At 42.4% G+C, this 24,847-nt stretch overlaps 1 protein-coding gene across 1 annotated transcript in view; it reads right to left on the reverse strand.

Annotated features, from left to right (window-relative positions):
• Nucleotides 1-659: 659 nt before the first annotated feature.
• Nucleotides 660-24,847, reverse strand: part of Dner (delta/notch-like EGF repeat containing) — a 326,383-nt gene continuing 302,195 nt past the window's right edge. Inside the window, exons 12-13 of the mRNA NM_152915.1 lie at nt 14,606-14,852; nt 660-1,696 (exon numbers count right to left, since the gene is read on the reverse strand). Coding sequence (NP_690879.1) covers nt 1,585-1,696; nt 14,606-14,852 — 359 coding nt within the window. The 3' untranslated portion in view covers nt 660-1,584. The remainder of the gene's footprint in view (nt 1,697-14,605; nt 14,853-24,847) is intronic.

Consider the following 24,847-nt stretch of genomic DNA (forward strand, 5'->3'; position numbering starts at 1 on the left):
CCAGCTATGAGTGGGCATACCCCTGGATTTCTTGTACCTCAACATTGATACAATCTGTATCTCATGAGGAGATTCATGGCTTTGACAAGAATTTCTCTGATTCTTGCCCATTCTTCATATTGACAACACTACCCATCAGGAAGGTACAGACTGCCAGAGTCCAGGAAATGGTCCAGGCAGCTATAGAGATGCTGTGTGAGTCCTGAAATAAAATATCTGATGGAAGCTAGTTTTATAAAGAAAGAGAGACCTGATTATCCCAGAATTCTAGAGGTTCAAATTCAAGATCAGGTAGCATTCTGTGAAGGAATCCTGCTGGTTGGTGCCTTAATGGTAGGAGTCATTGTGTCATAATGGAAGCCAGAAAACCATTCAGGATCTGAGCTGTCTCATAATGGGTTCTCAGGAGAGGAACTACCTTAGTCTTTTACAAAGGCAGCTCCCAAATGACTTAAAGACCTCATTCCAAGCCCCCCCCCCCTTCTTAAAGGTCCCATATCAATTCTTAGGGATCACGCCTTTGGCATATGAACCTCCCAGATACACACTCAAACCGTGAGCTATCACTCAGGATTCTTAAATGTCATAAGCACTTGGGTGGGTTGACAATCAATATCATATCTGAAGCATTTTGTGTTTTTAAAGAATGAGACAAGTGAGTCCTCGACCTGCTAACGTTTATTCAATATTCTTTGAAATTAGCAAGAATCATAAGAAGCACATATCAATCAAATACAGCCACAAAAAATTGTCTTGGGTATAAATAAATGTGCACTCTAAGAAACACTACAGAAGGGACTGGCACCTCTTACATGTCACTACCTCTTAGCAAGAAACACCTGCAACATAATTTAGTCCACTCACAATTAAAAAGAAAAATGCTTGACTTTTAAAGGAAAAACTGTAGGTTGAAACTGATCGCTATTTGCCTCCCTAGACTCTTTCCTTGTTTATGTTTACAAGGTCAAGTTCAAGGACTGATACAAAAAAAATGACTCAAACAAACTGGAAGGAACGACATTTCCTCAGAGTTCAACAGAACAGTGCAGAAAATAAGTTACCCATGCACAGAATAAGAAAGAGGCTAATTCCATTCAGGCTAGGAATAATAAATTTAACTAGTTTTCTTTTTTCACAAAACAAACATCTCGGACGCCACGTCATATTAAGTAACGATTATACTGAATTATGCATCATACTCTATTTATTTTCCTAACTCTACTCAGAAAGCCGGCATCACACATCAAAAGAAACTCTTCCTACATAAGGTTTATTCTGTAACAACCACAGAAGTCCATCTGGGTTTTATGATGGGTCTACTGTCAAAAAAGCCCATCCTTGTTGAAGTATACAGTGTTGAGAGCTGAAAGTACATTAAAACATGGTCTACGGATTTCACAAATTCTGGTTTTTTTTAAAATACTGTTTTTTTAAACTAAAAGCTGCAGAAAATTAGTTCCTCGATAGTCTACTGAAAACTCTTGAGCAGCTAACATTTTACATCTCTTAAGCTTTTTAATTTTCTTAAAAATATTTAAACGATCTTAATATCTCATATGTTTTTGAAAAATAATCCAAAAAAGATTACAAATCTTTTGTTTTAATCAGTGTGACCAAGGGTTTGTCATCGGGACTGTAATCCTCGTAGGCAATGGGAGTCACGTCGTACATGGCAGGCCGAGACTTCTTCCCAAACCTGAAATCACAGACACAGAGGACTCTGGTTACATGAGTATTGGACCCCAAGTTCTAGTCAAGGTAGGTGGTAAGAATAACTTCCATCAAGTAGCTGTTGCCTGTGCATGGGGATCCAAGCTTGACCCTCTAGCACTTATATAAAACTGGGGCAGAGGTGCTGCTGTAACCCAGTGCTGGAGGTAAGGAGGGGAACCAGTGGACCCCAAGTCTCTTGGCAACCCAGCCAGCAAATTGGTGAACTGAGCTGAGCTCTGGGTCTAATGAAGGACCCTGTCTCAAAAATTAGTAGGCAGAACAACCAAGAAAGTAACTGCACAAGGACCTTTGACCTACACACACACACACACACACACACACACACACACACACACACACACACATACACACATACATGCATAACTTATCTATGTACAACACACACACAGATATATACTCACACACCTTTATATAACATACATATGCATACACCCACATACCCAGATATAACACACACATTACATATGCACACACACACAGAGACATGCATAACCTACATACAAAACACATACACATAAATTCACACATACATATACATGCACTCACATATCTACATATAACATAGACACACATTCAAGCACATATATACTCTCATACCCATATACACACATGTAAGAACAGCATTCAAGAGTTAAATGGAACTACCAAAATGCTCTCAAGTTTATACTTTAGCATGTACAAAAATTTGACACATCCTGATATTAGCACTGAAGGATGGGAAACATTAGTCCAGGAGGCAAACTGGATTAATGAGAAAGCATCCTGGTTAAATCCTAGCAGATCAGGCAGCAGGACAGCTCCACAGAAGACTTGAGAAAGCATGTATTGTTTTCTCCTTTTCATCAAGTCCCATAAATATCTAGAATGACAGTTGTGTTTTACATCCACTCTCATGACTAGCACACACAAGGGCAGGCGACGGTCCCCAGGTAGCACTCAGACAGCCTCTCCCCTGGTGCAAAGGCTCTGCCATCCTCTAAGATTCCAACACAAAAAAACTCAGCAGAAAGAATAACCTAAAACACTGAGGTGTTTGTCCACAAACACTTGACCATCAAGTCCTACCCTTCAGTTCTCTCAGCCCCCCAGGAGCACTCTTTTTCTCTGAGTACCAAGCTATTGTCCCAACAGATCCATTTGTATTACAGTCTCCTTGGCAGCAGGACTGATGCCCAGAAGTCAGCGGAGTCAAAACACCAAGTGCAGGACTTTCTGCCAAGCCGGTATTAAGAGAGCAGTTATTAAAATATGGTGCATTCAACTTCTGGGTGGTCTCTTCCCACTTAAGACCTCAGTTTCCCCAAAGTCTCCAGAGTGGAATGCGATTTAAAGTCTTCCATGGAAACCTACCATTGTTTCTTCTCACATATGACTTTAGAATCAAAAACAAAAACAAAAAAAAAACAGGAAACAAACAAACAAAAAAAAAACCTGACTTTACATCCAACAGGGCTCATTTAAAAGAGATTTAAAAAACAATTACCTTAAATTCTGCAAAGATTAAGATGGCCCCCTAAGGACTCAGAGGGGTTTATCTCCCATGGCTCTCCTCCCTCTGTCCTCTTCTCTCTCTCTCTCTCTCTCTCTCTCTCTCTCTCTCTCTCTCTCTCCTCTCTCCCTTTGAGTGTCTGCTTTCTCACATACAAAGGTGAGAGGGAGGATCAGGTGGTGAATGAGAACAGAGAGCACTCTTCACGTGAGCTTTGATATGAGGGTGGGAAGATGGTTGGAGACAGGGTCTTACTCTGGAGCCTAGGCTGGTCTGGAATTTACTATACAGTCTAGGCTGGCCTCAAACTCTTGGTAATTCTCCTGTATTGGTCTCTCAAGTCTAAGGATTCCAGGTGTGGGTTGCCACCATGCCTGAAAATGATCTCTGATTTTTAAACTTTCATCATTTGCCTTCCAAATCATTTAAAATCGACTGGCCTTCAAGAACACAAAGGTGTGATCATGCCAGAGGGGCACCATGCAAAACACAGGACCAGTGTTAAAGCATTCTGCCACCATCAACCCACAGTGACCACTGGGCCATTAAAAAGATCCTAAGTGGGAATCATTTCGAAACTGCCAGGCATTAGTGTACACCCACAAACTGTGTTGGCACTGATGTGGGGTCAGACCTCAGCCTGTTTGTCTGGATGAAGCCCATTCAATCCTAGGATAGGAAAATGGTCCACACTATAAAACTTGTTGAATTCTATACTTCTTCCCAAGTGAAAACATGAGAGGCTACACTAAGGTAGAAAATGCTGACAAACTATTTCTCATAAAATAGCTAAATACATTTGTGATAACAGTAATGACCTGGAAGAAAAGCTAATAACAGCTTCTTCTGCCCTAGCCTGGAGGTCCTGGGATGCTTTCCTGTGGGAACTTTGATATTGGAATGAATTATGTGCACTAGCTGACTAAAGTAATCAACTGTTTATGCCCCCCCCCAAAAGGTAATATAAACAACCGAACAGGTTCAATACATCTTTTTTTTTTCTTTCCATTTTTTATTAGGTATTTAGCTCATTTACATTTCCAATGCTATACCAAAAGTCCCCCATACCCACCCACCCCCACTCCCCTACCCGCCCACTCCCCCTTTTTGGCCCTGGCGTTCCCCGGTTCTGGGGCATATAAAGTTTGTGTGTCCAATGGGCCTCTCTTTCCAGTGATGGCCGACTAGGCCATCTTTTGATACATATGCAGCTAGAGTCAAGAGCTCCGGGGTACTGGTTAGTTCATAATGTTGATCTACGTATAGGGTTGCAGATCCCTTTAGCTCCTTGGGTACTTTCTCTAGCTCCTCCATTGGGAGCCCTGTAATCCATCCATTAGCTGACTGTGGGCATCCACTTCTGTGTTTGCTAGGCCCCGGCATAGTCTCACAAGAGACAGCTACATCTTGCTAGTGTATGCAATGGTGTCAGCGTTTGGATGCTGATTATGGGGTGGATCCCTGGATAAGGCAGTCTCTACATGGTCCATCCTTTCATCTCAGCTCCAAACTTTGTCTCTGTAACTCCTTCCAAGGGTGTTTTGTTCCCACTTCTAAGGAGGGGCATAGTGTCCACACTTCAGTCTTCATTTTTCTTGAGTTTCATGTATTTAGGAAATTGTATCTTATATCTTGGGTATCCTAGGTTTTGGGCTAATATCCACTTATCAGTGAGTACATATTGTGTGAGTTCCTTTGTGAATGTGTTACCTCACTCAGGATGATGCCCTCCAGGTCCATCCATTTGGCTAGGAATTTCATAAATTCATTCTTTTTAATAGCTGAGTAGTACTCCATTGTGTAGATGTACCACATTTTCTGTATCCATTCCTCTGTTGAGGGGCATCTGGGTTCTTTCCAGCTTCTGGCTATTATAAATAAGGCTGCTATGAACATAGTGGAGCATGTGTCCTTCTTACCAGTTGGGGCATCTTCTGGATATATGCCCAGGAGAGGTATTGCTGGATCCTCCGGTAGTACTATGTCCAATTTTCTGAGGAACCGCCAGACGGATTTCCAGAGTGGTTGTACAAGCCTGCAATCCCACCAACAATGGAGGAGTGTTCCTCTTTCTCCACATCCTCGCCAGCATCTGCTGTCACCTGAATTTTTGATCTTAGACATTCTGACTGGTGTGAGGTGGAATCTCAGGGTTGTTTTGATTTGCATTTCCCTGATGATTAAGGATGTTGAACATTTTTTCAGGTGCTTCTCTGCCATTCGGTATTCCTCAGGTGAGAATTCTTTGTTCAGTTCTGAGCCCCATTTTTTAATGGGGTTGTTTGATTTTCTGAAGTCCACCTTCTTGAGTTCTTTATATATGTTGGATATTAGTCCCCTATCTGATTTAGGATAGGTAAAGATCCTTTCCCAATCTGTTGGTGGTCTCTTTGTCTTATTGACGGAGTCTTTTGCCTTGCAGAAACTTTGGAGTTTCATTAGGTCCCATTTGTCAATTCTCGATCTTACAGCACAAGCCATTGCTGTTCTGTTCAGGAATTTTTCCCCTGTGCCCATATCTTCAAGGCTTTTCCCCACTTTCTCCTCTATAAGTTTCAGTGTCTCTGGTTTTATGTGAAGTTCTTTGATCCATTTAGATTTGACCTTAGTACAAGGAGATAAGTATGGATCGATTCGCATTCTTCTACATGATAACAACCAGTTGTGCCAGCACCATTTGTTGAAAATGCTGTCTTTCTTCCACTGGATGGTTTTAGCTCCCTTGTCGAAGATCAAGTGACCATAGGTGTGTGGGTTCATTTCTGGGTCTTCAATTCTATTCCATTGGTCTACTTGTCTGTCTCTATACCAGTACCATGCAGTTTTTACCACAATTGCTCTGTAGTAAAGCTTTAGGTCAGGCATGGTGATTCCACCAGAGGTTCTTTTATCCTTGAGAAGAGTTTTTGCTATCCTAGGTTTTTTGTTATTCCAGATGAATTTGCAAATTGCTCCTTCTAATTCGTTGAAGAATTGAGTTGGAATTTTGATGGGGATTGCATTGAATCTGTAGATTGCTTTTGGCAAGATAGCCATTTTTACAATATTGATCCTGCCAATCCATGAGCATGGGAGATCTTTCCATCTTCTGAGATCTTCTTTCTTCAGAGACTTGAAGTTTTTATCATACAGATCTTTCACTTCCTTAGTTAGAGTCACGCCGAGATATTTTATATTATTTGTGACTATTGAGAAGGGTGTTGTTTCCCTAATTTCTTTCTCAGCCTGTTTATTCTTTGTGTAGAGAAAGGCCATTGACTTGTTTGAGTTAATTTTATATCCAGCTACTTCACCGAAGCTGTTTATCAGGTTTAGGAGTTCTCTGGTGGAATTTTTAGGGTCACTTATATATACTATCATATCATCTGCAAAAAGTGATATTTTGACTTCCTCCTTTCCAATTTGTATCCCCTTGATCTCCTTTTGTTGTCGAATTGCTCTGGCTAATACTTCAAGTACTATGTTGAAAAGGTAGGGAGAAAGTGGGCAGCCTTGTCTAGTCCCTGATTTTAGTGGGATTGCTTCCAGCTTCTCTCCATTTACTTTGATGTTGGCTACTGGTTTGCTGTAGATTGCTTTTATCATGTTTAGGTATGGGCCTTGAATTCCTGATCTTTCCAGAACTTTTATCATGAATGGGTGTTGGATCTTGTCAAATGCTTTTTCTGCATCCAACGAGATGATCATGTGGTTTTTGTCTTTGAGTTTGTTTATATAGTGGATTACATTGATGATTTTCGTATATTAAACCATCCCTGCATTCCTGGAATAAAACCTACTTGGTCAGGATGGATGATTGCTTTAATGTGTTCTTGGATTCGGTTAGCGAGAATTTTATTGAGGATTTTTGCATCGATATTCATAAGAGAAATTGGTCTGAAGTTCTCTATCTTTGTTGGATCTTTCTGTGGTTTAGGTATCAGAGTAATAGTGGCTTCATAAAATGAGTTGGGTAGAGTACTTTCTACTTCTATCTTGTGAAAAAGTTTGTGCAGAACTGGAATTAGATCTTCTTTGAAGGTCTGATAGAACTCTGCACTAAACCCGTCTGGTCCTGGGCTTTTTTTGGCTGGGAGACTATTTATAACTGCTTCTATTTCTTTAGGGGATATGGGACTGTTTAGAAGGTCAACTTGATCCTGATTCAACTTTGGTACCTGGTATCTGTCCAGAAATTTGTCCATTTCATCCAGGTTTTCCAGTTTTGTTGAGTATAGCCTTTTGTAGAAGGATCTGATGGTGTTTTGGATTTCTTCAGGATCTGTTGTTATGTCTCCCTTTTCAGTTCTGATTTTGTTAATTAGGATTTTGTCTCTGTGCCCTCTAGTGAGTCTAGCTAAGGGTTTATCTATCTTGTTGATTTTCTCAAAGAACCAACTCCTCGTTTGGTTAATTCTTTGAATAGTTCTTGTTTCCACTTGGTTGATTTCACCCCTGAGTTTGATTATTTCCTGCCGTCTACTCCTCTTGGGTGAATTTGCTTCCTTTTTTTCTAGAGCTTTTAGATGTGTTGTCAAGCTGCTAGTATGTGCTCTCTCCCGTTTCTTCATGGAGGCACTCAGAGCTATGAGTTTCCCTCTTAGAAATGCTTTCATTGTGTCCCAAAGGTTTGGGTACGTTGTGGCTTCATTTTCATTAAACTCTAAAAAGTCTTTAATTTCTTTCTTTATTCCTTCCTTGACCAAGGTATCATTGAGAAGAGTGTTGTTCAGTTTCCACGTGAGTGTTGGCTTTCTGTTATTTTTTTTGTTATTGAAGATCAGCCTTAGTGCATGGTGATCTGATAGGATACATGGAACAATTTCAATATTTTTGAATCTGTTGAGGCCTGTTTTGTGGCCTATTATGTGGTCAATTTTGGAGAAGGTACCAGGAGGTGCTGAGAAGAAGGTATATCCTTTTGTTTTAGGATAAAATGTTCTGTAGATATCTGTCAGATCCATTTGTTTCATCACTTCTGTTAGTTTCAGTGTGTCCCTGTTTAGTTTCTGTTTCCATGATCTGTCCATTGGTGAAAGTGGTGTGTTGAAGTCTCCCACTATTATTGTGTGAGGTGCAATGTGTGCTTTGAGCTTTACTAAAGTTTCTTTAATGAATGTGGCTGCCCTTGTATTTGGCGCATAGATATTCAGAATTGAGAGTTCCTCTTGGAGGATTTTACCTTTGATGAGAACAAAGTGCCCCTCCTTGTCTTTTTTGATGACTTTGGGTTGGAAGTCAATCTTATCAGATATTAGGATGGCTACTCCAGCTTGTTTCTTCATACCATTTGCTTGGAAAATTGTTTTCCAGCCTTTTATTCTGAGGTAGTGTCTATCTTTTTCTCTGAGATGTGTCTCCTGTAAACAGCAAAATGTTGGGTCTTGTTTGTGTAGCCAGTTTGTTAGTCTATGTCTTTTTATTGGGGAGTTGAGACCATTGATGTTAAGAGATATTAAGGAAAAGTAATTGTTGCTTCCTGTTATTTTTGTTGTTAAAGTTGGCGTTCTGTTTTTGTGGCTGTCTTCTTTTAGGTTTGTTGAGGGATTACCTTCTTGTTTTTTCTAGGGCATTGTTCCCGTTCTTGTATTGGTTTTTTTCTGTTATTAACCTTTGAAGGGCTGGATTCGTGGAGAGATAATGTGAGAATTTGGTTTTGTCGTGGAATACTTTGGTTTCTCCATCTATGGTAATTGAGAGTTTGGCTGGGTATAGTAGCCTGGGCTGGAATTTGTGTTCTCTTAGTGTCTGTATAACATCTGTCCAGGCTCTTCTGGCTTTCATAGTCTCTGGTGAAAAATCTGGTGTAATTCTGATAGGCTTGCCTTTGTATGTTACTTGACCTTTTTCCCTTACCGCTTTTAGTATTCTATCTTTATTTAGTGCATTTGTTGTTCTGATTATTATGTGTCGGGAGGAATTTCTTTTCTGGTCCAGTCTATTTGGAGTTCTGTAGGCTTCTTGTATGTTCATAGGTATCTCTTTCTTTATATTTGGGAAGTTTTCTTCAATAATTTTGTTGAAGATGTTTGCTGGTCCTTTGAGTTGAAAATCTTCATTCTCATCCACTCCTATTATCCGTAGGTTTGGTCTTCTCATTGTGTCCTGGATTTCCTGGATATTTTGAGTTAGGATCTTTTTGCATTTTCCATTTTCTTTGATTGTTGTGCCTATGTTCTCTATGGAATCTTCTGCACCTGAGATTCTCTCTTCCATCTCTTGTATTCTGTTGCTGATGCTCAAATCTATGGTTCCAGATTTCTTTCCTAGGGTTTCTATCTCCAGTGTTGCCTCACTTTGAGTTTTCTTTATTGTTTCTACTTCCCTTTTTAGGTCTAGTATGGTTTTGTTCATTTCCATCACCTGTTTGTATGTTTTTTCCTCTTTTTCTGTAAGGACTTCTACCTGTTTGATTGTGTTTTCCTGTTTTTCTTTAAGGACTTGTAACTCTTTAGCAGTGTTCTCCTGTATTTCTTTAAGTGATTTATTAAAGTCCTTCTTGATGTCCTCTACCATCATCATGAGATATGCTTTTAAATCTAGGTCTAGGTTTTCGGGTGTGTTGGGGTGCCCTGGACTGGGCGAAGTGGGAGTGCTGGGTTCTGATGATGGTGAGTGGTCTTGGTTCCTGTTAGTAGGATTCCTACGTTTACCTTTCGCCATCTGGTAATCTCTGGAGTTAGTAGTTATAGTTGACTCTGTTTAGAGATTGTTCTTCTGGTGATTCTGTTACAGTCTCTCAGCAGACCTGGGAGACAGATTCTCTCCTCTGAGTTTCAGTGCTCAGAGCACTCTCTGCTGGCAAGCTCTCTTACAGGGAAGGTGCGCAGATATCTTGTTTTTGGACCTCCTCCTGGTCGAAGAAGAAGGCCCAAAACAGGGCCTCTCTCAGAAGCTGTGTTGCTTTGGCAGTTCCCAGAAGCTGTCAGCTTCTGTGGTGCAGACTCTCACCTGTGCAGACTAAAATCCTAAGTTCCAGGGAGTCCTGGAACCAAGATGGTGTCCGCTGCTCCTGAGGCTGAGGCCGTCTCCCGAGCCAGGCGGACACCTGTCCTCTGGTCCGGATGGTGGCCGGTTGTCTGCGGCCCGCCCAGGCTGCTCCCTCAGCGGCTCTGTGCTTCTGCCCGTCCCAGAAGCTGTCCGGTTCTCTGGCGCACCCTCTAACCTGTTCAGACTAATTTCCTAAGTTCTGCTGAGTCCCGGAACCAAGATGGCGACCACTGCTGCTGAGGCTGAGGCCGCCTCCCAAGCCAGGCGGACACCTGTCCTCTGGTCCGGATGGTGGCCGGTTCTCAATACATCTTTATAAAGCCATATGTTATTATATGGTTTCTGTTTGAAAATGAATCTGCCTTCTTAAATATCTGGAAAATCAGCTGTCTCTGTTTCCCACCATGCATTAAGAAGCAGCAAGTCAAAGGACTATGAACTTGAGTCTCACCATTGAGCCCAAGATTGGTAAGGAGAGTTTGAGAAGCAGTGTTGTAGATCCACTGAGCAGAATAGCCCAAGGCTAGGCCACCTCACTTGCACATATACAGAGAGATTGAGTGAATGGGGCACCTTGCCTTGTGTCCAGACTCAGGTGCTTGGCTGTGTGGCACAATACCAACGAAAGCATCTGCATGGGTAGAAAGTGTAATGCGGGTGATAAAAGCTGGTTGAAGTGAGACTAATACACCTAAGACAAGAAGAGGGGACCAGCAGACAAGGAGCTGCTGTCCCTGTGTGTCAGTGCCCTAGTTAGTGTAAACTCTGTTTCATTCAGTGAGCTACAAAGCGGTCAATCCAAAGTGCAATAGCTAAACCGTTTGTGTGGTACAGTCACTGAGATTTTTCAGTGCCTGTACGTTGACAAGGCTTTCTTTGACTCTCCTACACCTCTCAAGGTGGCAGATAAATACCCTTTAACAGCTAAAATGAAATGCTAACTGCCTTTCATATCTCCTTTGTTTTTCAAAACCAGGCCAGGTATTGTTCCCTAAACACTGGCCACTCCAGATGCACCTGAGAGACCCCCTACCTTTTTGTTTCTCAGTACTACATTGTCATCTACAAAGTTCACACTTTAGAACCACACAATTTACCAAAACAAACCAACAAAAAGGCATGTCTCTATACTGTCTTAATTAAGTTTACAATTTTGCATTGGACTACATTTATAGCTATCCTGAGCCACATGTGGCCAATAAGCTATGGTTGGGCCAGCTTAATTGGTCCCAGTAAAAAGAATATCAACATCACATCAGCATCTTAAACATCATACTTGGTACCAAGTCCTGTGCACCTAACTTGTTCTCTGAAGGAACAAAAGATGCTACAGCCAGTCATAAATAAGGCAAAAGGGAGCACATTCTTCCAACTCAAAGTCCCCTGAAAGCTATAAAAACAAGAGCATAAAGAATAGTGGGTGGATCTGATCATACGCAAGGCCTGGATCTGAAGGTTTGAGTTATTTGAAGACAAGAGAATGTATTTGTCTATTCTCCTTTTCCTGTGTTCTGTGACAGGAAAGGTGAAACACTTGTATGGGTATAGGTAGAACTAGGCACCATGAGCCACCAAGACATGACCTCACTGTCAAGATGTGGAGAACCAAGGATCTGCTCCTGCTGCTGATGACAATGAGTGACAATTCTACCTGGGTGTCAGCATAGCAGCTGGGAGGTAGGTGGCTCCTGGGACAAAGGGGGAGGGGATGCTTCTCAATCTGGCTGATGGCTGACATCAGGTCCCTCCTGGTCATCTGGGTGACCCAGTTGGAATGTATCCTGCGTGGCCACTTGGCTGTGGTCATTTCAATTCAGTATCATTTGCAGGCTAGCATCCAGGAAACAGACTGTGAAATGGGCATTTGCTACGGGCCATGTTCGGAAACTAGAGAGAAGGGGAACATCAAAAGGACTAAGTTTTGCCAAGCTCTTCCTAGAGTTTCCAGGAATCAAGAGCAAAGAAGGCCAACTTGCCAGAGGTCTGGCTGCAGCGTCTTCATAGCAAACTGCAGATCAGGTTGTAGCTGCAGAACCCTTTGGGCGAGAAGTTGCCCTGAATTCCTGATTCTTGGGAAGGAGCTGGTTTCCTGTGGGATGTTTCCTCTGTACTTCCTGAAGGACACTGGAATTAGCTGGCTAGGACTATCCACTGTGCATTTCCATAAAGACTGGCTAAAAATAAGAACCATGTAAGACATCTTGCCAGAGGGCTTTGTAAACATCACACCATAAAGCATCCCTCTCAAATGATCTGGGCCTAAAATACCATATTCCTCTCCTCGGGAGAATCACAAAGGATCTTAGACACAGGTTCCTCTGAGATAGTATCTCATTTCTGGGTCTCCCAAACATCTAAGTATAAAGCTATGGCTATCAGCTAAGCTTTTCTTGGGAGCACAAGAAAGCAATGAAACTTCAATACCAAGGAAACCTATTAGTTCTCTACCCTTTTTGCAACCTCTGCCTCCAACCCTGGGATTTAGTATATTGGACTAGTCCTGTTGGCTGGGACCATGTACTGAGCTAATAGTACTCAGGGACTCAGACAAGACAAAGCATCCTATACCAACACAAGCTGAGATCACACATTCATGTCAGACCTCAGATTTTGGTGACATTTTCTATGTGGCAGGACTTGCTAGGGAGACGGAAGTGAAAGGAAGAACTTTAATAAACACTCAGGGTGGGGTTTGTTGTGGATTCATCCTTAGCTTCCTGGAATCTGGGTTACCCAAACTGATCCCCCCACCGCCCACTGAGAAAAAGCATCCAGGTGAGCAACCATGTAGATGGGTCCTGAGTCTACTAGTTCCCCCGCTTCGAAGCCACAAGCACCCACACAGTGTAGCTCCTAGTGAGGCATTGAGACAGATGCTCCAAGTCATCTAATCCAAATTCACATCTCAGGCTTCTCTCCCTAGACCCAGACTCTATTCCTGTGTCTGCTGCAACAGAGTCACTGTAAGATGGGAAACTTGGATTGGGGAATGTCCTTTGGGGAAGGAAGACTCTGAAGCTCTTCTGCTGCTACTCTATGGATTCGGGACCTGCTTTCATCTTTACTGATAGGTAGATCATCCTAACGAAGATCATATTAGAGCAGTTTCCACAGGCCCCACTCTCAATACCAACCTCAGGGAGCGCCATGGTTAAGAATCTTTGCTGCTCTTACACAACTGGAGTCTGGCTCCAGGAAGCTCAAAACTACCTACAACACCAGCTTCAGGGGGTACACCACCACCCTCTTCTGTGCCTCTTCCCAGAGGTACACACACATACACACACATGAATACAGTCTAAAATGTTTATTTTTAAAAGCTAAACTCAGTACACTGGCTTTCTGAATTGTATGTTTCAGATTATTCTATCAATTCATAAAAGATAATTTTTGCTACTAACTTTATGATAATATTCGTCACAAAAAATAGGTGAGCTGTTAGCTGACTTGTTCAACATGACAGAACCAGCTGGGGGATGTAAATAGCAATTTAACAATTGCCATGTTCCTTAAGTAGGGGGTGTGGAGGGAACTTTGTTTATAGAAAGCTGAGTGATCCAAATTAAATATAGTCAGGGAATGCTGTAATGAGGCATCCAATCACAGTGTGCTCTACCACACCAACTCCTTACTTTCCCCTAGGAAAGGACAGTGCATTTAAAACACAAACTCTAAGCATCAGGTGGCAGCTCTTCACCATGACTTATAGGCCCTGAAATCCAAGAGACTGCTTTATGTTCATATTGACTGTTTTGAAAGCAAGAAGGGAAATGTCAGGCTGAAGAAGGGATGTCTCTGTTAGTAAACCACTTGCCTTGCCAACACAGAACTTAAGTTCAATCTCAGAACCTACCTAAAACTGTTATGCATGGTGGCACGGGCCTGTAGCTCAGTACTGAAGAAGCAGAGACAGGAAGATGCCTAGGGCATGCTAGCTGGCCAATCTAGCCTAATTGCTGAGTTCCAGGCCTCTTGTTTGAGAGACCCTGTCTGACTCAAAGGAACTAAACAGGATGACACTTGAGGATGACACAGGTTGTTGTCTAACCTCTACACACACACACACACACACTAGTGTTGCACACACATCCATGCATACACATGCACATGCAGATATACACACATTTAAAAAATTTCAGTACACTGCGATGAAGAATCATATGTACAAAGTTGCAGATCAACACAAATTAAATAAATGAATATATTCAATGTAAACAAAACTAGCCATGGGTTTAAAGGGCTGCTCCTGAAGTGGGCTAGTACTCTGTCTTCAGTGCCTTGTTCAGCAGGTGGTTTATTTGTTTAAGACCCGCCCCCTTGTGGCTGTGAAGTCCTAGTGATAGCATCGCCCTGGCCCTGGAGCCCAGGAGCCCAGGTGTGACGTCTCCCTCACCGCAGACCCTCAGAGCTTACCTGGCATGCCGGATGGATGCGATGGCATTGCTGAACTCACTGTCAATGCTGCGGCAGTTGTAGAACTCCTCATAGGCTGGCCGGGAGGAGCCCTGGTACTCGATGCGGCTGATGCGGCAGATGCCCACAATCAGGATGATGAGCATGAGGATGAAGGCGACGCAGAGGGCTCCGATGATGATGTAGAGGGAGTGCCGAGGCATGTTGGTGAGGCTCTCGGCCATGTGCCCAGACTTCCACTGCAGGTCTGAAGGCAGAGAAGGAATTGTAGCGGTTAGCATGCCGCGTCGCTAACTTCACCTAAGGGTCATCTAAACTGGGAAGGATTATTTTCTGTGACTAATCCAAGCCAAGGCTTAATATCTTTAACATTAAGGGTCGCTGACAAATACCAAAGAAAACATAAACTTGTCTCTGTTTTGGTTTGGATCTAAAATGTCACCAAAGGACCATGAGTTTTGCTCCCAGTTGATGGTGATGTTTGGGAAGGATGTCGGACCTTTAAGAGGTGGAGCCTACATCAGTGGAAGGAGAGGCCCATTACTCGTGCAAACTTTATATGCCTCAGTACAGGGGAATGACAGGGCCAAGAAGTGGGAGTGGGTGGGTGGGGGAGTGGGTGGGGAAGCGTGTGGGGGACTTTTGGGATAGCATTGGAAATGTAAATGAAATAAATACCCAATTAAAAAAGGGGGGGGGGAAAGAAATAACTTGGGGGCAAGGTCACATACTGTCACTTAAAAAAAAAAAGAGGTGGAGCCTAACTAGAAAAATCTAGAACCACTGGGGGGAATGGGGTGGATTTGGAGTGTTATTCCCCAGCCCCACTTACTGTTCACACCCTGCTTCCTGACTGCATGTGCTTTCCCTACCATGATAGATGGTCTCCCCTCAAACAGAGAGCCAAATTAATCCCCTCATTTCTGAAGTGGCTTCCCTTCAGGCACTATGTCACACCAAGAAAAGTAACTCCACAGTCATTCTCAAAATACAGTTCTTCTACCTGTTGCAAATATTACTGTAAATGACAGAAATAGAGGCTGGAAAAAGGTACTTGACCCTTCTTGTGGACTTATTGGTAGACCATCACCCCAGATATGGTGACTTTAGACTCCCTGCTGAGGAACCAGCCCTGTAAACATGTAAAGCTCTATGTTCATGATGCTAGTATCATATACTTACAAACAGTTCAGAAAATGAGCTCCAGCCTCGTGCACCTACCTCTCAGAGCTAGTAATTACTAATGGCTTAGCACACTGCTTCAGATTTCTTTTACATGTTTAAAAAAGAAATAACATGTTGAAGGTAAAGCTAAAGTTCCCCCATTCTCATGTCCTCTCCTCGGCCCACCAATACCAAAATAATTTACAGGCATCAAAAGGAAGAAGACAATCTAAACATCCAACTCTAGCAAGACAGAAAGACAGATATTCGTTAAATAGTACAAACAAATAAAAGAATGCAGTCAAAAGGGACCTACTCGTGTGGTATACAATCCAGCAATCACAGTGAGTTTAAAATAGTTACTTGGACATTAAAAAAAAAAAACAAACAAACAAACAAAACCAAAAACCTCAGAGTAGGGTCATAAAACTAGCCAGCTTACACTGCTTCCCTAGTTGGGCTAAGATCTTTAGGAACAACTCATTGAGCCATATCTACCACAACATGTATAATTCCCAGCCCCTTAGCCCCTCAAGAGAGGTAGCCTAAGCAACTGATATCCCTTTAGTGGAGGCAAAACAGGAGCTGAGGTCTGTGTCCACAGCATGCCCCTATAATGGTAGCCTCTAGAAGGCAGGATTATAAGTAGTCCCAGTGTCTTCTGTATACTTTTCAACCATTTTAATAACAATGACCTATTCTTTCTGCCTTTAAGAAATGAACAATACATTATTGGTATAAACGCCCAGATGAGAACGTCCACACAGCAGTCGAAAGAGCACGTGGACCATCGGATCACACCAGTTCACTTTAACCCCAACTCCATCTCCTGAGCCTCTGTTCTCCATTGCTGCAGGGAAGCACCACTGTGTGCCCCTCTTGTCTGTTGGGAGCATAAGCTGGAAAACTGAAAAGGTAAAATGAGAAAAGGCACTTGCTGGGGGTCCTTCAGGAAGAAAAGCTGAGATGCTCAGAGAAGGATGGGGGTGGGGCAAGTGCACTGTCCTGTGAGGCAGATGCTCTGGGCAGAGATGAGAGAGCATTGGCTGCCCCTGACCTTCCACCAGCCTCTATTAACAGGGACAAAAATGGAAAGACTAGATGTCACCTCTGGGATTGGCATTGGCTGGTAATGTCAGACAACGGTCTGTCAGTGAACCTGCATACAAATGGAAATGTCCAGCTAACACAAACAGGATGTGGAAAAAAACTGCACATCAAAAGGAGCTGGGCTTTCTCTATTGTAGTCATAGCACATGGCCACCACCATTACCCTGCGGGGTCATCACTTTCCTGGTGTCTAGATCTGGGAATCAGAGAACAGTGGGAAGAAAAAACACACCTCCAGACACCTCTCAGCATCCTGGTTATGTGAAAGCACCATAACACACTCAGCTACACTCTCAGTGATCATGGACTCAGACTTGACTATTCTTAACCCTGAAAAGGATACCCTGGGGGAGAGGACAAGTGGTGAGGCAGACAAGGGGCCAGCCTGCAGAAACATTCCCTAGCAGCCTAACAGAGAAGTAGGCCCTGTTTCTGGTCTGAACACTTCTAGAATGCCTAAAGATATGGGGTGAATAAAGAATGTGCAGCGAGATCACCCGATCCCTAAATATCTCATAGAGACCTGTGACAGCTGGTTTCACATTCTCATCCAAGACTGCCTGCCTAGCTGCTAAGGTAGCAGAGGGAGCTTAGAAAGCTACCTGATCCTTATTGTGCTCACTCCTCAGCCAAGCTGACCCAGAGACAAGGGGAGCAACATAACACGCTGCAAAGCAATTGTCTCCACAGATGGCAGAAGGTGTTTTGTGAAACCAGAACTGAGGTTTTGTCCCCAAGTCAGGAGCCCTTTTTTTTTTTTTTTTTTTTTTTTTTTTTTTTTTTTGGCAGGAGCTACTGCCTCCTTGGAGAGACTACTCTGTTTTCTGGCAGAAAAAATAAGTGTGGTTCACTTGGTTTCCAAGTATTATAGCATTCATTCGCTTCAAACTTCAGCAGCAGGCGGGAGTCCAAGGCTCAACAGAACGTGTTTTATCATCCATTTAGCATCAACACGAGGGTGGCCAGGGTGATTTTCACTCCAACTCATCACAGAGTGCTCAGATCTGATGGATAGAAATGTGTGTGTGTGTGTGTCCACAAGTACAAGTGCACACACACACACACAGAGACACATACGTCACAGCACATGTATAGCAGTCAAAGGACAATTTCCAGCATGGTGTGAGTTTTCCCCTTCAACCGTGTGCATCCTGGAGATGCTACTCATCCTCGGTAGCAGGCACCTTTATCCCCAGAGCCATCTCTACAATCCTCACAGGAGTTCTTGGTAGGTTTCTGAGTTTTACTCATGTTCTGTATATTAAAAACATGTACATCGTCTTGATTGTGTATACACACATGAGAACTACTGTGCGAAGAGCACTGTACCTCAATATATGGTCACACGGTGCTGTCCCATGTAAGATGAGTTGCCCACAGTTTGCACGTCCCTCCATTTTGCACCAGTATTTGCATTCCAAAGTATTTAGACATTTAAGGAGAAATCTATCACAATTTCTTACCAAACAACAACAAACAAACAAAGCTGTTTTGTTTCATCTCATGCCCTCATGAAGCTAAATTCATCCTTCCTGTCTTCTGAAATGTTCCTGACAGAAGTGAAGGTGGCTGCTTTGCAAGCTAATTGGTTTAGTAGTCAGCCTGGATCTGTGTAATCTAACACTCTTAACACTCTCTGAAAGGCAGTCAGTGTACCCTCTCTTGCCAGGTGGCTGCAAATGCCATCCTCCATCCAGGCTCCATCAGCGTAAGACAACGATTTTCCACATCCCCAGAGTCCCGTTGCATGAATCATTTACTGGGTTGGCTACAGCCCAGCTTGGAGAAGAAATCTTAAACCTGAGCACACTGAATGGGATTATCTCATGGGCCCCAGCAGGTGTGCGACCAGGAACACCAGCTCAAGAGCTGTTTGGGGAAAAATTTCATAAATGTCCCACTTGTAAGTCTCAAGGATCATTTGCATTTCTGTTTAAATTTTTCTGAAGTTCTGTGCTTTCTGAAGGGCTTTTACATTGAACATGTTGGGACTGCTGGGAGCAAGGTAGAGAAGCTGTTCACGGTGAAACAGGCAAGCTGGTAACAAAACCAAATCTACCCAAATTAGACTTCAACTGATTTGCATAATTTATTCTAAAGTAAATTGTCCATCTCTATTTTATCATTTATCTTGGTGAACACAGCAAGACTGGCTAATTTACTCATCTAAAAGGAGCATGTTTGTGATGATGTCATTTAATAAGTAAACAATTCTTAAGGCTATGGGCTGCCTACAACCACAAGGTAAAATATAAAATTGTGTCATGTTTTCCATAGTGGAAGGTGAGCTGTCCAATAAAAACATCAATTAGCCTGAGAAAAAAGTTGGCAGCTATTGTTTTTTCTTTTTTGGGTTTTTAAAAAAAATTTTTATTAGATATTTTCTTTATTTACATTTCAAATGCTATCCCAAAAGTTTCCTATACCCTCCACCTGCCCTGCTCCCCTACCCACTCACTCCCACTTCTTCTGTACTGGGGCATATAAAGTTTGCAAGACCAAGGGGCCTCTCTTCCCAGTGATGGCCGACTAGGCCATCTTCTGCTACATATACAGCTAGAGACATGAGCTCTGGGGGTACTGGTTAGTTCATATTGTTGTTCTACCCATAGGCTTGCAGACCCCTTCAGCTCCTTGGGTACTTTCTCTAGCTCCTCCATTGGAGGCCCTATGTTCCATCCAATAGATGACTGTGAGAATCCACTTCTGTATTTGCCAGGCACTGGTATAGCCTCACAAGAGAAAGCTATATCAGGGTCCTTTCAGCAAAATCTTGCTGGCGTATGCAGTGGTGTCTGGTTTTGATGACTGATTATGGGATGGATCCCCAGGTGGGGCAGTCTCTAGATGGTCCATCCTTTCATCTCAGCTCCAAACTTTGTCTCTGTAACTCCTTCCATGGGTATTTTGCTCCCCATTCTAAGGAGGGACGAAGTATCCACACGTTGCTCTTCCTTCTTCTTGATTTTCTTTTGTTTTGCAAATTGTATCTTGGGTATTCTAAGTTTCTGGGCTAATATCCACTTATCAGTGATTGCATAGCAAGTAACTTCTTTTGTGATTGGGTTACCTCACTCAGGATGATATCCTCCAGATACATCCATTTGCCCAAGAATTTCATAAATTCATTGCTTTTAATAGCTGAGTAGTACTCCATTATGTAAATGTACCACATTTTCTGTATTCATTCCTCTGTTGAGGGACATCTGGGTTCTTTCCAGCTTCTGGCTATTGCTGATTTTCAGACAGTTAATGGATCTGATTTGAATGAAGATGGCTCATAGGGACTGGCACTACTTGAAAGGATTAGGAGATGTGGCCCTGTTAGAGGAAGAGTGTCACTGAGGGCTGGACTTGAAGGTTTCAGATGCTCAAGCCAGACCCAGAGTTGCTCTCTTCCTGCTGCCTGCAGACCTGGAGACAGAACTCTCTGTTGCTTATCCACCATTATGTCTGTCTGCATGCAGCTACACTCCCCTTCATGATGATAATGGACTGAACCTCTGAAATTGCAAGCCAATCCCAATTAACTGATTTGCTATGGTCATGGTATCTTGCCACAGCAATGGAACACTAAGACAAAAGGGGGACACACTACTTTATAAAGAACAATTTGCAGTACACCTATGATTTGAGTGCCTACTGTGTGCTTCGATAAAGCATGAAGGAGAAAGTTGGGGAGAAGTGAGTTCTTGAAAGCTTGGGTCTTTAGACAGATACTAGCATCAGCAGAATGTCACTGAATCGTGAAAGTACAGGTGTGCCAAGGCAACAACAGCTGTACTGAAACAGGGGAGGGGACGGGGTGATCATTTAACTGAGTCAAGAGAGCTTGCACATTGATGGCCACTCAACATAAAGCAGGGGTGAGGGAGAGCAGAGGGAAGACTACCCTAGGCAAGACAGCATAATGAGCTCAGGCCTGTAGCAGAAGAGCAGGACATAAGACCAGCAGATGCCAGTGTGAGGAGACTGAGGCAGACAGGTCCAGTGAAGGGAGAGGCATCTCCCAGGGGCAGGTTGCTGAGGCTCTTGAAGCAACTAGCAGAGCCTTGGGTCTTGATGGATTTCTTATTTTAATAGTACTGGGCATGTCAGATATCCTACATATCAAATATTTACATTATGATTCATAACATTAGCAAAATTACAATTATGAAGTATCAATGAAACTAATTTTATGGTTGGGAGATCACTACAACATGATTAACTGTATTAAATGGCTGAAGCACTAGGAAGGTTGAGAAACACTGTTGCAGGGCTGAGTATAGAAGCCAGTTCAGGGGATACTCCAGTATGGGGCAGAGCAGATAGTGGCTTGGCCTGGGGTAGTGGGGACAGTATGAATCACTTACAGCAAGTGAGTATGGCATCAGGGATGGATTAGATGGGGTGGGAGGGACTTGACAGGGAGAGAATGAAATCTCTCTTTTTCATGGATGCATGAGGTACTGCAGCTAAGTAGGGGTGACCTTAGAGTGACCAAGAAAGAGCAAGCAGGAGATCCGGAACTCTGATTTATAAGGAGTAAATTGGAGATGTCATTAAAGCACCCCAGTGATGGGGGTTGGCAGAAAACTGTACTTGCTGTGAAAGTTACTATTTTGGTTAATTTTAGGCTGGCATTTATTAAGAGTTCCACCTATGTTGTGTTGGGTACATGCAGATAGTGCATGCATACACATACAATAATAGTTGAAACAAACAAACTGAGCTACAGTGGTGTGCTGAGATCAGAGAATATCCACAGATCAGGGAGTCTTGCTCTGACCTGCCATTGCCCCTGGGCAAGGAAGACCTGGAGATGCAGTTCTGGGGGAACAGAAGAGCAGATTATGACAACAAAAGAGGAGGGGTAAAGGGGGCTTTGCTAAGGCTAGGAAGTGCATATGGAGGGACAGTTCTGCCTTTGGCTGTGTACAGAGTCCATCCACTGAGCAAAGACCTGGGTTTGATGATCCTAAACCAAGGCCAGTGAGTTGATCAAATCCTAAAGCCTCACATCTGTCCTCCACAGCTCTTAAGTCTACAAACTCTAAAGTTCTAGGGGTCAACACGATTCCCACACCACATTCCTCCAGCAGGGTGATTCATACTCAGGAGGTCCGTAAAACACAAAGATGGACTTCTGCCCATATCAATCTTGGTGCTGTGGCTGCTTCCCACATTCCTATGCACTTGGGGAGCATCTCCAGCTAAAACCTTAGCCACCTTGCGACCTAAGGGTTTTTTGAGAAACTGAGTGCCCAACCGACAGAATGGAAAGCTGAATAGGGTCAACAGAGAAAGGTCCCTGCTACACAAAAAAAAAGGAAAATTGCTTCCATGAAGAGTAATCTTCAGACATCAAGCAGTCTCCCTAAAGAGCCCATAATTTAACTGACACCCATCCCCATGCATGTAACTGTCACTTTAAAATGTTTAAGGTCCAAGAAATAAGCTAGCCCAACACATTATCTTTTTGTCCTTTCTTGGTAACCCTTGTGATGCCCCCGTTTTGAGATTTTTATTTTATGTGTTGTGCTGGCTGGTTTTGTGTCAACCTGACACAAGCTAGAGTCATCAGAGAAGAAGGAGTCTCAGTTGAGGAAATGTCTGCATGAGCTCCAGCTACCGGGCATTTTCTCAATTAGTGATCAGTGGGAGAGGGCCTAGCCCTTTGTGAGTGGTGTCATCCCTGGACTGGTTGTCCTGGGTTCTACAAGAAAGCAGGCTGAGCAAGCAAGGTTAAGCCAGTAAGCAGCACTCCTCCATGACCTCTATATCAGCTCCCACATCCTGATTCCTATGTGAGTTCCTGTCCTGACTGCCTTCAATAATAAATAGCATATGGAAGTATAAGCCAAATAAACTTTTTCTCCCCAACTTGCTTTTTGGTCATTGTGTTTTATCCCAGCTATGGAAACTCTAAAGATGTGCGCAGGTGTTGTGTGTGCATGTATGTATGTGTACCACATGCATGTACTGCTCATGGAAGCCAAAATAGGATTCATATTCCCTATAACTGGAGCTATAGACTGTTGTGAACTGGCATGTAGGTCCTGGGAACAAAACCACCTTGGTCCTCTGAAAGAGCATCCACTGTTCTTAAGGACTGAGTCAACTCCCCACCCCCACCCCCACCCCCATTACAATGTGAGCATTTAGATGAGACTCATTTTGTTGTATTTTTAAGATTTTTTTTTATTTGTTATTCCCCTCCATATCTTCACCTAATTGTGTCTATAAATTTGTCCATATAGAGGCATTTTCTTTCTTTTCTTTCTATTTTTCTCTATCTTCAGCCTGTTTCCTCTTTTTTCATTTCTTTCTATATTAAATAGTATTGCAACTTTCTTGCTTTTAATACTCTCATGTTTTAATTTTTTTTACTCCCCTTTTAATCTTCCTTATCTTCTTTTGAACTTTGTCATGAATGAGAAATCACTTATTTTCCTTTTCTTTATTTTTCCCTTGGTCCTCTCTGCAGCTTCATTTACCCACCCCTTTGTTTCTCCTTCTGTTTATTTAATATTGCTTCTCTCCCCCTTTTCTACCCTTTCTTTGACTCGTTCCCTTAACTCATTCATTCACTATTTCACCCTTCTTTACTACAAATGATATTTAGTTTCATGCCATATTCTACAGTGCCTTTTTCTTTTTCAGTTTTATAGTTATTGGTGATAGATTGATGGGTGGTATTTGATTTTTGAGTCTATTTCTATATTCTTATATAGTGTGATGTAGTTGTTTCTAAAAGCAATTTGTTCTCTTCTTGCCTAGTTAGACTGGAGATAGAGTCTTCCAGAGTAGGCTATTCAATAAAAAGGACAACATATCACCCACACAGAGAAGAAATATCCAAATTAATAGATGTACAAATTACAACACAGAAGTATAAGGAACACGAGAAAGCAAGGCAACATGACTGCTCCAAATGATCTGAACTCTGCAACCACTGGATTCACTTAAATGGCTAAAGTACCAGGTGACGATTCAAAATATTTCTGGTAAGAATGATCAGTGATATGTGAAAAGATATGAACAAGTGGAGAAGTCCAGTCCAGGACCTGGAGAGAAAAATCAGTATTAAGGAAAGGAGGGGAGGGAAATAAATGAGAAAATCAACAATGAGCATGAAGAAAGCTGGCAACACAGAAGAAAGTCCCAGCAAGAAAATTGAGATTCTGAAAAATAAATAAACAAATGGAAATGTTGGAAACAAAAAAAATCCTCAAGGAATAAAATGTAAAAACACAAGAAATGCATGACCAATAGCCACAATCAAGCAAGAAGAAATACTCTAAGGAGTAGGGGACAAGGCTAATGAAACACTACAATCAAACATCTCTAACAAAAAAGGAATTAATTAAAAGAACATGACCACACATCTAGGAACTGGAGAATCTGCTCAAGAGACCAAACCTAAGTCCATGGACTGAAGGAGTTGAGATGACCACTATGAGCTTAGCAAAGGTAGTCAACAAAATTATAGCAGATATTTTCTCATGTCTATGAAAAACTCAGACATTCAGATATAAAATCCATCTAGAACCAAATGGACATGATCAGAGAAGAACATCTCCTGAATTTGTGTCTTAGAAGACTTGTGTAATAAAGAGGGACATAAATATGTTTAACATACAAAGGAGGTAGCAACAGTTAGCATCAGCACATAGAAGACCTGCACAAGAGGTTCCTTATATATTATTTCAGCCTCTACTCTTGAAATAAAATTTAGGTTTTATGTAGAATTATACATCTACATCACGACAAAAATAAAAACTTCAAACATCTTACAAATTTAGGGAGTGGTCACAAACAGAGTCATCTTCTGATGTTTGAGGGTGTGTCTTCATGAAAGGTTGTTCAGAGATAAGAGAGGGATTTATCAGGATGGAAATAATGTCATGCTGAGCAAATATTACCCAAGAGGTTGAAGCAGGAAGATTGTGAACTTCTTAGGCTGACCAATCTGAACTGCATAAT

Source organism: Mus musculus, chromosome 1 (genome assembly GCF_000001635.26).
Source record: "Mus musculus strain C57BL/6J chromosome 1, GRCm38.p6 C57BL/6J".
In the NCBI taxonomy this organism is placed as follows: Eukaryota; Metazoa; Chordata; class Mammalia; order Rodentia; family Muridae; genus Mus; species Mus musculus.